Raw genomic sequence first — 18,102 nt, 5'->3', positions numbered from 1 at the left:
ATGCTGCTATTTTTATGGAGAAAACAGTCTCAACTTATCTAACTACAAGATGCTACTTGTCTACCATTTCAAGCATTTGTGCAAGTGAAAACGCTCACTGAAAACAGCTGTTCATTAATTAACAATTAAAGAGTATTCCCACATATACCCACTGAGCAGGAGAGAAACCATCCCCCATATTAATAACAATTCATTGCTGTTCAGTGAAAACCATGTTTCTCTAACTTGGTGGGTATTTTTTCTTTTTTCTTTTTTTTTACCTTATTAAATAAGTTGAATTGCTGTTTTCAGAGCTGAGAAAATCAACAAGTCCTTCCCAGTAAACAGCAAAATATGCCGTTTGCTCTCCAGAGGTACACATAGAGAACAACACTGTTGACGGGAAACAGTTTCACATCACTGAAATACGAATCTGTTTTATGAGTCACAGTGTTAAGGTTTGGTTAAGTTTATGCACAAGAACGAGAACATGGACAGTGACCACTTTAAGGTCTGGGGAGCTTCATCATCATGGTTACAATAATGACCATGTGGCTAAGGTTATAGAGCGATCGTGATCCAGGTTTAAAGAGACAATCTCTCTGCTGGAAACTGGAAACAAACTGCTGCCAGAGGGCTCACTTCAACGCAAACAGATCTTTTTACAGGTCTTGCTGAAATGACTGTTTCTGGTGTTCTTCTTGGGACAACACTGAGAAAATTGGAATTTCTTTTATCTGTTAAGATTCAGCTTTCCTTCGACAGCGGTGGAATGCTTCAGTGGTAGTGAGGTCAATTTGTGTAATTATAAAGCAGCATCTTTGAAACCTCAAACATTAATCAGGGGGCTCCCAGATGTTTGTATAAATCAAATATGCGCTCGGTTTTTCCACAGATGTTCACGAAACAAACAATTATACTCAAATAAATTCTGCAAATGTGATTGAAGGCTTTGCCTCTGTCAACGCTGCATTTGCACATTTTCCAGTAAATGATTGCTGCAGAGCAAATAAGAGTTGATGCTTTGGTGGAGGATTGATTTGCGCCATTGGAAACATTAAATCACATGTGAGGGGAGTGGTGTAACGTTGCAATCCCAGAGCAGATCCCGACAAGAGGAGAAGGACCCTTTGACTTTGAACTCTGGAGGGCAAAACCAAATAAACTCAACATGCCTGGCAGAGCAGAGAATATCTGCAAAAACATCTGTTTTGTTTGGATAGAGGGCGTGCAGTGTGCATGCAATTGATCAGAAGAAAATTGCAATATTGATGCTGGAGATGATAACATGCTCATCACGTCATTTTCTACATTGACAGGCAGTGTGCAAGACTGTACAGCATTATGTTTGTGTGTTCACGTCTTTCAACACACACACAGTACGAGGTACTGACTTAGAGGGTGGCAGTGGATGGAACAGAGGACATCACTTAATAACAGCATGACGGCTGATGTGCCTTCATTTGATGGAGTTACCACAAAAAAGCATCTGGTTGCCCCACGTACGTCTCGCATAAAAGGCAAACAGATTAGATTAAAATGGCATACAACAGATTAAAATGGCACAGCGGGGGAGGTGATTTCATACAGCTGGCAGATGAGATGAATGAGAGCATGTCAAAACTGGCAAACAGCAAGTTGGACTCTTTCTCTCCATCTATGTGTGTCTATAAAAACAGGAGATTAGACGAAAGGGACTGAATGGCTGAGAGAAAAATTAATCATCAGGTTTTGCAAAGGGCAGAATTGGAAAGTGCGTGGGAGTAGGTTTTAAAATAAAAATGAAAGTAAAAATTGACTTTCACAGGAAAAAAAATGATAATATGTCAAAAGGTACACAGATTTTGACAAAAGAGGCCGTGCCAGATAAGCCTGTCTGCTCCCAACTGACCCTTGAAGTGAAGCATTCACAGCATGGCATTGTGGGTAGGAAGCACAATGGAGGAGCAGGGGGGTGGACAGCACAGCCAAATCCAAACATCATTTTGAGACACTGAGAGACTCCTCTTTACTAAATCTGACAACAAAGGAACAAAAAGGATATAAATTAGATCTAAGATTTGCCCATCTGTACATGAAGTACACACAGCAGTGTTTACTGTACACTGCTGCCTGGTATTTCTACTCCATTTCTTTCTCAGTCTGACAGAAACTAGCAATTATTTTCACAACTATATATCAATTGATTAACCATTACAAGAAGCTGGAAACAGTTTTTTGTGCTTGCTTAGACGATTAACTGTTTATCAGAATAGTTGCAAAGTACTTTTTGTGATAAGCTTGTAGGTGATTAAAGGAATAGCTGGCATTTTGGGAAATACTGTTATTCACTTTCTTGTTGAGAGTTGGATGAGGAGATTGATATCACTCTCATGAAGACTGGAAACAGAATCCACCTACGACTCTTCGTATTGTGTGCGATTAATCCACATAGAAGCTGAAGAACCAAAATGACAAGTTACCTGGACAAAAAATATCCTGTGTAACCCTCATAAAACCACAGCTTGTTTACACGTCTGTTTTTGTAAGGAGATAAAACGTGCTAACAAGTGAGCTTTAGGTGTTCTGGCAGGCAGTTTTTACCAGGCAGTTTGAGCCAGGCTAGCTGTTTCCCCCTGTTTCCAGTCTTTATGCTAGACTAAGCCAACTAGCCCTTGGATGTCCATCCATCCATTATCTATACCGCCTATCCCTTTCGGGGGATCCCAGCTACAATGGGCGAGAGGCGGGGTACACCCCGAATCGGTCGCCAGCCGATTGCAGGGCCACATACAAGGACAAACAAACATTCACACTCTACAGACCTACAGACAATTTAGAGTCATCAATTAACCTAATGAGCATGTTTTTGGTCTGTGGGAGGAAGCCGGAGTACCCGGAGAGAACCCACGCATGCACAGGAAGAACATGCAAACTTCACACAGAAAGGCCCCGTCTGACCCGGGGATCGAACCGGCAACCTTCTTGCTGTGAGGCACGCGCACTACCTGCTGCACCACCGTGCAGCCCGCCCTTGGATGTGTTCACATTTAATGGATAAATGAAAATGGTATCACTATTCTCATCCAACTCTCATCCAGAAGGCAAAGGAGTGGCATGTGGCATCCAAAGCCTTTTGTGCTGCTACAGGATTACATTATCTCCCTGTGGGCTTATCAGATATGCTGCTAACTTGGCTTAGTTAAGATGACAGGTCAGCTGAAAATGTCAAAGATATCATGGGGTTTGGTTACCAGGCCGAAACAGGAGCTAGGGAAGAATAGTGGGATAGTGGTCCATCTGTGTGGAGATCAGGATGGATCGAATGTAAACATGTCACACTGAGCCGGTTAAACCTGGTTCACAGGCTGCTGCGCTGATGTCCTCATGTAATCTTTTAATCGTCCACATTAAATTGGCCCAGTATATGCGGTATGCATGCTATGTGCACACAAAATCTGGATGGTATCCTGCTGTTCATCTAATTATGACTGTGCTAGGCGGGAATCAGGATGAGGGCGATTCAGCCAGTCAGCAAAGATGAATGGAAGATGGAAGCCTTTAGGTAGAGAGATAAGTCTCTCTTGAGGAGAAGGAAATGCCAACCAAGCGATGAGGACTAAAAGAGCCAACTGTGTCTCTCAGCTGTAGTAGTAGTCACACAGCACCAGACTGAGTCCCAAAACTCAAACTTACGACATCCCCTCGGGAAAAGCAGAAAAAGCAGCAGCACAACAGACGACAGAAAAACACATGGTCAAATCAGCCCAGCATCTCTGGGACTCATGTTGGATATAATCTACGTGCAGGGCAGTAAGGAGTTTATTGCTTTATGTAGCATGGAGAAAGGTTGGGGCATGCCCAGATCTATACTCTACACTCTGTCCTCTTCACTTCCCACAAGGAAGCATCAGGCTCAGCATGGCAGGGAGTGGGGAGTGACGATAATAATCCCCCCAAAGGGGAATGTAGACTCAGAGCCTACAGGTGGATTCTGGAGTAATGGGCTTATGAAATGCTATGTGAGCAGCAGGGGTGGCAGCAGTAGCAGAGCGTCAGTGTTGCTTTCAGGTGAGTGTTGAGGAAGCAGACGTGGAGGCAAAAGACTGAGCGGAGCAGTGACGGCTTAAATACAGCACCATAATACCAAGAATATGCTTCCAGATCAACCTTCCTTTCAGACGTAGCCTCTGAAGTGTTGCACCAACTGCAACAGGGAAAGCTATGATTGTATGATGCATGGGACCAAAGGTGACCCATTAGAGGCTTCAGCAGAGCTTGGCAGCCTCATCGCATTTGGTGATATGTAGACACTTCAAATGATTTCTGATAACAATGGTAATATACAAACGACTTACAGGATGGTGAGAGAGGTCAGGATCAAACCCAGAGAAGGTAGTCCAAACAGGCACACAAATCCAGTTGAAAAAGTCCAAAAACTGGCAAGGTCTGGAAAAAACAAAGCCATAATCCAAAACCACTGGAGAGGGCTGCAACAGTCAGACAAACTGGCACAGACTGAAAAAGACTGGGGAGGGAAAGCTGGTGAAGGACAGGTGAAACAAATCAACAGTCACAATGGCAGGAAAACACAGGAAGTTAAACAAATGATGATACATGAGGGGAACTCCTTCAAAATAAAACAGGAAATAACAAAATAATAACCAAAACCATGACAGATGGTGCTTATGGAAAATAAGATATGGGTAAGATAATATGCAACATGGTGTCTCCTGCAAGTCAAAGCCATCCACCGCCCCAACCTCCACTCCCGAACTGTCCATATAGGGCACATCTATGGTGGCCCTGGCAGCTCAATATACTGAAATGAAAGAAAACGCATTGCAAAAAGACAAAACACTTTTTTTTGTCACATCTTCACCAATTTACATAATTTCTTTTCTTGCAGCACTTTTCTGCATTTTTTGTAAATTCTGGGCACATGTTGTCAAATTGTTGAAGATGTTTCCTTACTTTGCTTGTGTTTTGTCCACACGTGTTTTCTTAAGTTGCATTGCGTCGAGTTCTCAGGGCCACCATAGTCATGAGTCACGAGCTGACGAGGCTACAGTTTCTGAATTTGCAAAAATGAGCAGAGCCGAACAGCTGAGAAGAGGTGGAGCTTGCACCACAACAAGAAATTGGTGTTGCAGTTGTCTAATTTTAACCTTACTGTAGCTGCCATTTATTGTATGGCCGCTTTCCTCATGTTGTCTGACATTAAAAAAAAAAAAAATCCCCCTTCAGGCAACATTTCAATCGATTTTTCCAGTATTTTATTAATAGTGTGCCCTCTGGCTGGAGCTGCTGCATGAGTGACAGGGAGCAGTTAAGCTACCTGATCTGGAGGGATGAAGCAGAGCAATATGATACACTGGAGGAGAGAGATGGAGAGGATGGCTGAAATGGATAAGAACATGGAGACAAATAGGGAGGACTGTGAATGCAGAGAAAAGAGCCAGAGTCAGAGGGAATAACAGAATGACTTAAGAGGCAAAGGCGAAGAGGACGAGAGAGGAGGAGGAAAATAGGTGAAAGAATAAATAAAGATTACAATTAGTCATTTGGCAGATGCTTCTATCCAATGCGATGCACATATGAATTCACATTCACATTCACAGTTTTGGGGTTCAGTATCTTTCTTGCCCAAGGACACTTTGGACTGTTGAGGTCAGGCATCGAACCACCAAGACTAAGACTAAGATAGACTAAGGAAGAGATACATTATGCTTGCAGGGAGTAGATGGCCTTGCTTGGCATTAAGCATTATTCTGACAGATTAAGGGTTAATGTACAACAGGGAGTGGAATACTTCCATCACACACACACACACACACACACACACACACACACACACACACACACACACACACACACACACACACACAGCAGGGACTGTGCTGCTGAGTGTGCTGCCGAGGGCTGAAATCAAAAGCGGTTATTCTGATAATAATAATTGTAGTGATTACTGCTTGTTCGCATATCTCCCAGCCATTATTCCTGTGATGTTGTTTTTCTACTCAACTGCGCAGCCTGCATTAAATCTCTTCAGTCTCGCTCTCTCTCTGTCAGCCTGCACAGATGAGGGGGAGATTTCACAAAAACAAAACGCATCCCTTTTCTCTGGAAGCACCGGTGGACCGCTGCAGAGGAAGGGAGTTCGGACTGAACCTGTTACCACTCCCAGCTTGTCGCTTGGTTGGGACCCCTTGGTGTTGGTCTGTGGGACTGGGTACTCCTTCAGCATCCCCCTTTTCAGTGTGCATGGTAGTCTGACAGACTTTCATAGACAGCCCACTCTCACTCCCAGTGCCTTAATTGATGTAGTATAAGGAGCAAAAAAGTCCACTTATGGAGATTTTTGGGATGGTTGGATGGATCCAGCCCAGGACCTTCACCTGAGAGTTGATTTCTTCTGTGACACAAATGCACGCAATCTAATATACACAAGTCGGTGGCACGGTGGAAACAGTGGTAACACTATCGCGTCACAGCTAGAAGGTCCTGGGTTTGATTCCCGCCGTGGGGTCCCTAGTACCTGCTGCTTGAGGAAAGGGGCCTTTCTGTGTGGAGTTTGCATGTTCTCCCCGTGTTCACCTGGAGTATCCTCCACAAAAAACCCCACTAAAACCATGCAAGAAGATCACCACCTGACCAATGGTGACAAAAGGAACTGGGTCCCCGGGCGCCACTGTCGGCGGGCAGCCCACCGCTCCTGGTCTGCCATGGAGGAAGGACTTACCAGGATGGGTTAAATGCAGAGAAAGAATTTCACTTAAGCATGGCGTGTGCAGTTCCCCCTCTATAACTATGCATGTTGTGTGGTGATCAATAAAGGATTCTTCTTCTTCTCTCTCTTCTTCTCATAACGTATGTAACTAATGTACTTATTTTAAGCCAAATCACGGTCTTTTCCAAAGCATAACCTAACTACAGCTGCTCCACAACGTCAAGGACGTCTTTATTATTGTTCCCAGCAAGCTTTATTGTGAGAGTCTAGCCAGACATTGCTAACTGGACGTTGCATATTTATCGATGAGGCCCTACATGTTAAAAAATGACAACAAGGGTCCTGATGATCAACACCTCTCTGCCACTGTGTCACAAAGCAGGTGTACATGACGGGACTGTGGGATTGGGTTTCAGTACAGTGTACAGTGGTTTCTGTTCCTCTGGACGCTCAGTGTAAGTCTTCACAAAGTGTCTTCACAAATCTCCAAAAAACATGAATAAAAAAAAAAATAAACGTGAGGCAGAGAGACAAAGAAAAAGATGAAATAATGTAGAACACTGAAGGAGTCGTTAAATGGCTGGATGAATGAATTGATGAATGGAGGAAAGACTGAATGACCCGGTCTGCGCACGTGTAACTCGCTAATTGGCAAGTCACGGTTGCCATGGCAACCAAGGGATATGACTTAGCTTCATATTTTTCTTCTTCGCAAACTCATTCACTCCTCAAAGTGCAGCAGCGTGTTCAGGAAGTTTGGAAGTGACGGCGTATTTTAACGAAGGAATCAGCATGTCAGACATTCACTTTTTCACCCTGAGTCACAACTTGTTTGAGGGGAAAAAAACCCAAAAAACTCCCTAGATCAACTGCACAAAGAATTTAGACGCCAGGGAGCGCGCGCAAAGACAATAAATAGAAATAACAAAAGGGTTTTTACAGAGGAGAAGTCACGCCTGGGATGCAGCAGACTGACGCAGGAGGTAAAAATAACCCCAAAGTTTCTATTTCTCTCCCGCGGTAGTCTTCTCCAGCTCCTCTCCCTCCTCCGCCGGTGCTCTATTTTTAGCCCACGATGACTCTCCTCCACGGAGCGTGAGCGCCTGTCTGCCACCGAACCGCACGTGAGCCTCCTGCACGTGCGGCTCCTCTCCGTGACAGGAAGCTCGAGCGTCAGACACGACCCGCAGCACCGCCGCCGGTACCCACGCCAGCGCGAGGAGGGACGGGGAGGAGGAGAGAGAGGGAAGAGAGAGGAGGAGGAGGAGGAGGACAGGAGGATGGATGGATGCCTTTTATTCAAGAAACGGTGGGGAAAAGCAAGACGAAATGAAATAACTGCTGCTTTCATTTCTCTTTTTTTGTACAAATTCATGTTTTTTTTAACAAGACAGCGTCTCTTCTCCTCGGATGCTATAGGCTGCTGTGTGTATCCTGCTGTTAGAGTGGTGGGTAATGAGGGATGTGTCTGTAAATGACCACACATTAAGATGAAGTAGTTCATTAATGAATTCACAGTTTCTCAATGGAAATCCTGAAAAAGAGCAAGCTTCACGCATATTAAGACAAGCACAACTCGTTGGGAGTCATGGTGATTCAAAACAGCAACATCAGTCTCACAGACAGTCTAACAAGACTATTTGGTACACAGCATAAAAATCAATCATGCATACTCAGCAAGAAAAACTATAGTAATGTCAAGCTGAGCTACAGCTTGTGTTGTGGAGGGCCTGAGAGGTCCGTGGGGACGAGGTGGAAGGCGTAGTTTATGGGATGTTTCTCTGAAGTTTCATAGTGGAGGTGGACGATCGCTAAAAGTCGCCCCGGCAAAAGTCCAAAGCAACGTTTGTTTACACTGACAAGGCCGAGAGGTTTGTTTGAATTATGGCTGTTGGGACCATCGAGAGCAAGAGAGGAAGCAGTGTGTTGTTGTCGGCCATTTTCAGCCAATGACAGTTTCTTCTATCACCACGATGATCGTTGGGGTTTGTGATGGTTCTGTCCTGCTGACACGAGAAAACTCTTCTGTGCGTCGTTCTGGAGGTCATAAATAACTTTTATCCACAGTTTAAATGTCGGCCATCGTCAGTATTTGTAAGTTTTCATTGGTTTTCCTTTCGGGCCTCCCTGGTTTTCTGTTTTCCCACTCGAGGGTTGGAGGTGCTGACTGAGACGCAGGACCACACGTGTCTCTCTGTGGAATGCGTCCAGGATTTTCTTCCTGTTTTACCAGCGTTCGATATGTTTTGATACGAGTCCTCAGTCTTATCCTTGGATCTTTGCAGCTCATTCATTTTCAGAAGGGATTTTCTGTTTTGTGCACCATCTGGAGTTTGCACTGTGTATGATCAGCAGTTGTTTTTTTAACTTCCACAGGAGCCCGGCTTACTTCTAAAGCTCTTCGTCAGCCTGTGTTTGACTGGCTTGGTTGCTGTTTTTGAGCTGTCATCTGCTTTTGTGCTGCAGGAATCTGTTCTCAGACACCTTCGGGAACTGAGCTGGATCACTGTCACCTGTGTACATTTTCTTTATTATGACGTTTTAACTTAATTTGACTGCAGGAGGCATTCGTGTGAAATGAAATGGATTTCTTTGTCAGTTGACCACTTTGGTGAGGACTGAAATGCTGCGTCTAAAGCCTTTGGATGGATTGTCTTGGTATTTCGTACAGACCCACACAGTCTCCAGAGGATCAGGTGGAGGCTTTGGTGATCCTCCGAGCTTTCCTCCAGCGCTCCCAGCAGGTTTTGGATTTTAGTAAAATGTCTCACAACCGTATGATGGATTACCATCAAATGCGTTCATGATGAGCTTTAAGAACTTTCTCGACTTCTCTTGTAGCGCCACCATCAGGTCATTTTGCCCAATGCTTTGAGTTATGCCCAAATTCCTGCAGATCTAATGACATTCACATCATCCTTTGGAATGGAAATATTGTTTTTTGTCATGAATACCACTTCCTGTGGACGCTTCATTAGATCATGTAGGAGAGAGAAACTGGTAAAAATAATTAAAAGTCAGCATGTCAAATCATCACATAGAGCTTTAAACTCATCCACTCCAGTCATTTCCTACGGCCTCTTGAGTGCTCTGCTGTAGCTTTTCGAGCTGTCTCTCTCTGGGTGTTAACAGCTGCTCATTTTCACTCTTATTTCTTTGGACCATTAACTGAAAGATACGGTTTTCTTCCACAGTCAGTTTTCAGTTCTAAACTGACTCTGATGAATGCAATCAAGCGCTTCCTGTCTCAGTGATTGTGGCACAATGATTCTGTCTCCTTTGAAGAGAATCCCATCAGAGATCATTATCTCTTTGTATTTCCAGTCGTCCTGAATGCTCGTGTAGGAGCGTGGCTCCTCTTCTCGGCACCATCTGTCTAAGTGCACAATGTGTTTCTTAATTGTCTGCGTGTTTTAATATATTTCCCAAATTGCCTGTAGAGACAGGTATTTTTATCCTGCAATTACACTGTACAGTATGTGCTTCTAGATCCTGCGTCTGCCGAGTATTTATGCTCATGCTAAACCAAGAGCTTTAGACGCAGCTTATCAAGCTCAGCTCTATCTTGTCAGTATAAACTGTTTCAGCTGGCCTTTGTCATCTTAAACTGTACTCTGAGCTCAATGCATGCATGTTAGCATACTAATTCTTAGTTAGCTTGCTTAAATATTTGCAAAGTGTTTCCATAATTCTAGCGGGCTATGCTAACGGTTCCAGTGTAAGAGTTTAAGTTCATACTTCACATATTTGCATTGTTCAGTCCTCATTAACATCTTGGCCTGTTTCCATTCAGCCTTATGTTCCTACATCACAGTGCTGTGTGCCGGACACATGTTCCCAATGGCTCGCTCTGGGTCATCTCGTCACTTTGGAGATCAGCTAGCAAACGTTAACCCAACCTAACAAGTTGTTTATTAACCTTATCGTTGCCTTAACCACATGACTAAACCAACAGGAGACCTCACGCCTAATTATAACTTCAAACAGAGCTGATGTTTGCCAGAAAGACTTGGAAAAACCGAATATTCAAATTACAGGAAACACACATGCATTCAGAGCATAGGCTGCTATGTCGTGAAAAACCATGTCGATCAGGGTCAAATACCAAGTTTTTAAGGATTCCCTGTTGACATGATTTAACGTGTTCATTAATGAACTTTAGAGGTTCTGGTCGGTATAGCTTTGCACACAGCCAGGCTAGATTTCCAGTCTTTATGCTAAGCTAAGATATATATTATATTTGCATGCTGAAATAAGCATAAATGAATTTTGGGTCAAATAAAAGTATAGCTGAGGCTGACATGTGACAGCTGAGGTTGACGAGCTGAAGAAGATGAAGGACAGGTGAGAGTGAAACGTCGCTGTAGCTGATAAAGAAAAGCTTAAACTGATGAAGACTGAGCCAATTCTGATGAGGTAGAGACAAGCCGCGACTGAGACGTCCCAGCTTGTCAAAATCCAATCATAAAATGGATTAAATCTGTCTGTTTTTTTCTTTCTTAGTTTGTGCTGTTTCACCCACGGCTCACAGCTTTTCCTTCCTGTAGGCGGACTGCTCCTAATCCAATCTCGGATGCGTCCCCTTTCACAGGTATGTTGACGTCATGGTGTATCAGCCCAGGTGTTACAGGGAGAAATGTTTGCACTTCGTGCTCGTCGTTACAGCGCCACATCACACCCTACAATGTGAGCTCTAGGGAGTAAAGTTTCCTGAGGTACCTTTCCTTTCCACCAAACTCCTGGCTAATCCAAAATGGAAAACCTTGTGGCTAGCTGCCACTCAAGATGGTATTTTCCATAATTATGCATAACTTGAAACCTTAATATATTTAAGTAGTCGTGAAAGGGTAAATTAGCAATAGAGACCAAAATGTTTTTCGTACCAGGCATTTTAGCATGGGAGTCTATGGGGATTGACCCACTTTTGGAGCCAGCCTCAAGTGGCCATTCAAGGAACTGCAGTTTACGGCACTTCCACTTTGGCTTTATTCTTCAGCCCTGGAGGTAACTGCTTGGATCACCACTGTTTTATTGCATCTGCATGCTTGCTCTTGTGTGTGTTTGCGTGTTAGCATCTTCCCCATGAACGGTTTCAGTTGGCCTGCGGTGGTCTCGATGCTGCACAAATGCTAATGGCATTTTTTAAGAGACATGTCTACCTCTCTTAGCAACGTCTAATTTATTAAACAAGAAATGATCCCACTCACCTCTGTGACATAGAAGTGTTTATAAGCCTTCACCACACCAATCATTGCACTGTCAACCGACTGCTCTACAGATTATTTGGCGTTATTTTGTCTTTTAGATAGAAAGATAGGATGTAATCATTGATGCACATTCAAGCCCTTGAAAATAATGAGGAGAAAGAACCAATAAAAATGACGGCAACAACATCCTGACCCTGAATTCAGGTCACTGGTTCACAAAAGGATAGCAGGACAAATATAAGCACGCAATGACGTGAAAGAACCATTAAGTGTAATTCCCTGTACCAGAGAGAGTTGTATGTGAAAGGTAATGGTTATTGATTCATCAGCTTTTCTCTGCTCTGTTCTGCAGGGATTAGAGTTTTCTTCTTCCTGTTTCTTCAGCAAACTTTTAATTGTCACCTCGACCTAGAAGAAAAACTTTGACAACAAAAGTCTGCCTGCGCAAGAGCAGCGAGTGCGTGTGTTGCTGTGTGTGCTGCTATGTGTCTGTAATGACTGTGTTAGTCCTGCTGTGAGTGAGTGGGAGAGACTGGAAGCACTGTGTGGACGCATGTGGTGGGCCGCTGTGTCACTGCTGACATCTAGTGGTAGAGGGACAAACTGCAGACTGGCCACCATAACACACTGATGACTGAGGGCTTCACAGACCAGTAAAATTAGTGGTAATTATGGAAGATGATAGAGCCTACGATGATCGGATTTATAGCAAAACCACTGATTCACATATGAATTAACAAATTCAGGTCATGAGCTGCAGTGCTTTTTACTTCATGTTGAATCAAACAGACTTTCCTCATTGCAATGTTAGAATCTGTTTATTCAACTTAAAGACTTCAACAATGTCTAGCTCTGCAAAATATGGGGATAAACCAGCTGTTAAGTTGAAATCCCTACACCGTACCAAAAATAATGTACATTTTATGGCATAAGAAGTATCTGGATATCTGGATATTTATAAGTGTGCACTTTCAAGATGTAGTTCATTAAAAATATATAAAGTAATTGAGGTGGAATGTAATTAAGTACATTTACTCAAGTACTGAGAACAAACTTGAAGTACTAGATTATTTCTATTTCATGCAACTTCATCCTTCTACCAGTTACTTTTCAGATTACAATTTTCCATACTCTTCCTGTCCAGTGATTTCCACAATTTTACATTTTTCAAGTAAACGACGATTCAATTTTGTTTTGTGGGTTGAGAAAATTCTCCTCCTTCTTAAGATGAATAAACTATTTAAAAACCTTCTTGAAAATTGCATCTTCACACAGCTGAAAACAGGCTGTTTTTCTTACTTTTCAGAGGTCTGTGCTTCTCACAGGACAGCCACACGACAAACATGACGATCTTATAGAATTTGATGCACTGCTGTAGACTAAACAACAGTTATGTTAAAATGCAACATTAAAGGAGCAGTAACACATAAAATATTAAAACACTGACAGAAAACATTTTTCTTTTGATGCTTTAAGTAAATTATGCTGATACTGTTTGCATACTTTTACTTAAATAAGGTTTTGAATGCCAGACTTTTACTTGTGGAGGGTTTTCACAGTGCAGTATTAGTACTTTTACTTGAGTAAATGATCTGAATACTTCTTTCTCTGCTGGACTTACAGGAAAAAAGAAATGCAGGTGATGCGTTGCTTTGTAGCATAAACTGTGCTCCCGGAGGTCACTGCAGCTGGGCTGATGATCTTTCCACAGACAAACGACACACACACACACACACACACGTTGTACGGTGGTTACGCCCCCTGTGGGAGTGCATTGGTAATAACTTTATTGCAAAAATACAGGTTCCCTCTTTCCCCGAGCAACACCACCCCAGAACTGACACACAGTCTACACACACCCACAAACAATAACACCACCTGCAGCGGTTAACTCCTCACCCCTCTCTGTCTCTGCCCACATCACAAGCACACACTTTCATCCTTTACTTTACATTCATTCGCTCTCTTTCTCCCGTTTGCTCTCTCCCTCCTCGTTGCTCTCTTTTTGCATTCCATTGGTTAAAACGTAGTAGTAGATGCAGAACAACGAAGTTCACCAGCAGCATTAAACGTGAGATCTCCACCTCCTCCTCGTCCTCCTCCTCCTCCTCTGCGTGTCTCTGCCAGAGTCCATGAGAGCGCCCGCGGGTGGGTGTGTCTGCCTCCTGACTGTCTCTGATACAGGATCATGAGGGAAGGTTGATTTGCATAGCGGACTCATGCGCTACAATTGGCTACATTCTCCCACATCCAGAACCCAAAAAGAACAAACGAACCAACAGAAAAACAACAGAAATCTGAAGGAAAATAAAAACAGCAATGTCAAATACGCTCTCTGAGTTAAGTGCCAACCTTTGGTTTAGTAACAACGATCAATCAACATCAGTAAATTCTTGGAGAAGTTTAAATTGGCCAGTTGTTTTATAAGGACTTTGTTATTTTATATGATATTTCTTAGAATAAAGCATATACACATGTCAGACGCTCCTCAGTAAAGGGGGAGTGGATGAAGTTAAACTGTGTAATAACTCTTCATACAACTGAGGAATGGTTGACATCTCTGAAGACGACAGCTCACAGGCTGCAGATATACCTCTAACACACAGATATCATATAAAGCATATTCATATTAGACATGTCACTGTCTCAGGCTGAAGATGAGCATTTTCTATTCACATCTGAGGTCTCGAAAACCAGTTTCAGTGGGAGGGAGAAAAAATAAAGAGTGAATTCATAAGTTCACCTGAGGCCTTTAAGTGAAACGAACGCCGTCGCCTCTCGGTCCAATAGCCTTTCGGAAAGTGCACTTCTGCCGAGTAACCTTGCAAAGCGCACTTGAGTCATCTCCATTTTCATTAATAAAGCCTAAGAGAAGGGTTTCCTAACCTACATCCTCCCGTTCCGTCTCGACGTCCCTCCCCTGCTGGCCTATTTCTGGTGCTACTGTTTCCTGTTTGGAAGAAGAAAAGCAAGCGCGAATAAAAGACAGCGAGAAAGAAAGAGGGGAAGAAAGAAAGGGACGAGGGAAGAGGCAGAGAAAAAAAAGGAAGCGCTTTTCTTGTTTAATCTCCCGGTAGAAACGGGAGAGCTGTCATTAGGTCGGCGAGCGGTTGGGGGTCAGGGGTCGGGGGGTGGGGTGGGGCGGAAACTCCAGCTAGACACTTGTGAAGTGCACTCCACTCCTATTTGAAATGCAGACATGAGGAAGTACCACTTTTAAGTTTATCAATATTCGTTAATTATCATTATCAACATTCCATAAGGTCTTATTAATTAACATACAGGTTTCATACATGAGTTTTTCTGTACATGACTTTTAGTTATTAGAGAGTTCGGTCTCGGGCGGGTTTACTGTGCGCGCACACAGGAAGAAAAAAACAAACTAACCCAAAAACAAAAAGAGAAAAAATATGGCTGTCCATCTGAAACAGACCCAGTTTGGCTACGTGTGCGTCCAACAGGAAATGCCCGTGAAGAAAGAGGAAGAGGCGTGGCTACTTGGTAAGAGCCTCCCCCTGAGCTGAGGGTCCTGTGGGGGGGGGTGGTGGAGGACGAGTCTGCCGAGAGCCCGGGTCCCAGTCAGACCCGGCCGGTGAGTGACCACGCCGACAACACCATGGAAAGCGGCATGCTCGCCAGGCTGACTGCACAGGGGAGTCCCTCTGAAAACCCAGGGGGAGACGAGAAACAACAGTCCCGGGAAGTAGGGGGGAAGGTTGAGGTTGTAGTTGGGGGTCAGAGTGACTGCATAGACAGAATAGTAGGTCAAGGGCAGGGGGGTGGAGGGAGGGAGGAAGGCAAGGAGGGGCTAAGCAGGGTGCTGCAGGCGCTGAGGGAGGCTCTACGTCAGTGCAGATGTGCATGTGTGCGTGCATGTGTTTGCGTGTGCATGTCGTTTGAGGGGGAAGGAGGAGGAACGGGAGAGGAGTTTGATCCTCCTGAGCCGATTCCAGGTCCGTCGAGGCCGGGCCGGCGAGGACCCCGGCGCCGCTGCCCCGTGTGGAGGTGGAGACATTAGTGAAGCAGAGCAGGACTCTGGTCAGAAGACAGCTTGACCCCCGTCAGACACAGCCAGAAGGTCCCTGCACCGCCCGACAGCTCCTGGACGAGAAGAGCGGCTCAGATTAGCGTGAAGAAGCACCTCGAACGCGACCATGAGACAAGTTTGAGGGTTGAACAGTGAAAACGGTTCCAAACTAACGCCTGTTTAAAGGGACTTTCAGGATTTGCTTTTCATTTATTAATATTTATTTATTTTCACAGCAAAATTGTTCTACGGCTGCACCATTTCAGTTGAATTAATTCATTAAAAATTCTTCTCAAACATCAATTGAAGCACATTTTCCTCTGATTCAGCTTCAGAATTGCTAATTAATATGAAGCTCTGTGAGCAGGGACGCTACGCTGACATGCAGAAAAAGCAAAAAGCAGTGAGTGCAGCGACTTGTGTGCAAAAACATTCGACTTTTAATGATGAAAGAGTGTTTTCTGCACATGCTGTAAGAAGGGTTTAGGTTTAACGGGTACAGACTTCGATGTTTTGTACTGAACAGTGGATAAAGACTGAATAATGTGTAAAGAATAAAACAAATAGATGGTTGTGATCGACTTTTACATGGAACATAACAGCAGTATCCATATATTGTTGGGACGCAGTGTGAAACACAAATAAGCACACCCAATTAAAACAGCACAAAGACAATATATTTAATGTTTTACCTCATCAGCTTCACTGATTGTATGAAGGATATTACTACATGAGCTCAGGAACACTTCATGTAAGCTCGTTTGCAAATGATTGCAGTCTGTTTTTATTCACGTTTCTTGAGTCCTGATTTTTTTGGAATCGGAGTCGTACGTATGTGTTCTGAAACATAAAGTCTCTGTTCAATGAATACTTGTAATGATGGGTACAGTGTCAGCAGTGTTTCCTACTAGAGGCGCTGGCATAAAACACCTCGTGAAAATATTTCAGGTCAATGTGCATTAGCCTCAGCTGTGATTTTTGCACTCTGAAAGTCAAGATGTGACAAAAAAAAAAAACACTATAAAAAGTCTCTCAAAGAGCGAGAGACCTTAAATGACACAAAGCAGACAGATCTGCAGTTACTTTCTGTGTCATTTTGATATGAAATAAAGCTTTGAACTAAATAACCCGTGTTGTTTCTGGATGTTCTGTCCTTAAGGAGGAACAATGGGTGTTTTTTCCAAACACGGTGAGGAAATATGTATTTTTTTTTTTTTTTTTTTAGAGGATTTAAAAGGAAAATGTGCCTCTGGTTTAAGGTTAGGGTTCAAAGTGTATGTGATTTCTACTGGACATTTTAACTAAATATGACCACAGACATTCTCATAAATGAAAATAACCTTTGGCTCTCAGTCATTACAAATCAGTGCACATCCCCAGGATACAGCTATGTGCAAATAGGGGCTTAGCCTACTTTTGTGCCAGATGAGTCTGGTTTGCCAGAAAGTAAAACGATCACCAAAAAAAATGTTTTAAATATCAAAAAATGCTCACTTTGTTTTTCTGACCTGGTTTAAAAATCAGCTCTGAAACGCACTCATCTGGCACTGGAAGTAGTTCAGCCAAGGAAACATGTACACTCTCACCAGCCATTGGCAGATGAGGACCGTTTTCCTTTAAAGACTACAAGTGTAACGCCAGCTCAGCGCAGTGTTTACCTGTGAAGCAGTGGAGGGAGGTGGTGATGACAAGGTGTTGGTGATGAGGAGGATGGAGGAGATGATAGTGGTGGAATAGCAACAGGGACTCAGAAGAGAGGAAGTAAGCAAGGAGAGGCACTGACATCAGCCTGCTTCACCTTAGAGAGAGACAGGGGAAAGAGAAGGAAGAGAAGCAGAGAGAGGAGGACAGATTGGAAATCGAAAAGCAGGACAAAAGGAAGAAACGAGACAAACAGCAGGGGGAGAAGAGCACAGGGAAAAGCAATGTGTAAAGTGCCACGGCGGGACATCAGGCAGGTGCAGTTCAGCAGCTTAGCCACAGGGAGGCAGCAGAGCACAGGGAGTCACACTCACAAAGCTGCGGGTTGCAGTCAGGCGGCTGCGGCGCGGGGTCACTACTGTGCCGCTCAGGCTGCGTCCAATCCGCCTCAGGTTCTCCCCATCATCAGGCTCCGCCCCATAACGCAGATCCCGCAACATCATTGGCTGCAGGGGGAGAAAGTGTCAGTCAGGCGCCGG

At 43.8% G+C, this 18,102-nt stretch overlaps 1 protein-coding gene across 3 annotated transcripts in view; it reads right to left on the bottom strand.

The window, feature by feature from the left end:
* Positions 1-15,003: 15,003 nt before the first annotated feature.
* usp54b (ubiquitin specific peptidase 54b) overlaps positions 15,004-18,102 on the bottom strand; it is a 51,288-nt gene continuing 48,189 nt past the window's right edge. For 2 of the 3 annotated variants that reach the window (XM_070990143.1, XM_070990144.1), the window contains 2 exons: positions 17,938-18,069; positions 15,004-15,996 (listed from right to left, as the gene is read on the bottom strand). In XM_070990143.1, the coding sequence (XP_070846244.1) occupies positions 15,910-15,996; positions 17,938-18,069 (219 nt within the window). In that variant the 3' untranslated portion in view covers positions 15,004-15,909. Of the gene's footprint in view, positions 15,997-17,580; positions 17,721-17,937; positions 18,070-18,102 lie in introns of all 3 variants that reach the window. The other variant, XR_011603456.1, reaches the window with a different exon arrangement.

The sequence above is a fragment of the Chaetodon trifascialis genome, chromosome 21 (assembly GCF_039877785.1).
Source record: "Chaetodon trifascialis isolate fChaTrf1 chromosome 21, fChaTrf1.hap1, whole genome shotgun sequence".
In the NCBI taxonomy this organism is placed as follows: Eukaryota; Metazoa; Chordata; class Actinopteri; order Chaetodontiformes; family Chaetodontidae; genus Chaetodon; species Chaetodon trifascialis.
Note: the sequence above shows the minus strand (reverse complement) of the source record. Positions and strands in the feature narration are given on the sequence as shown.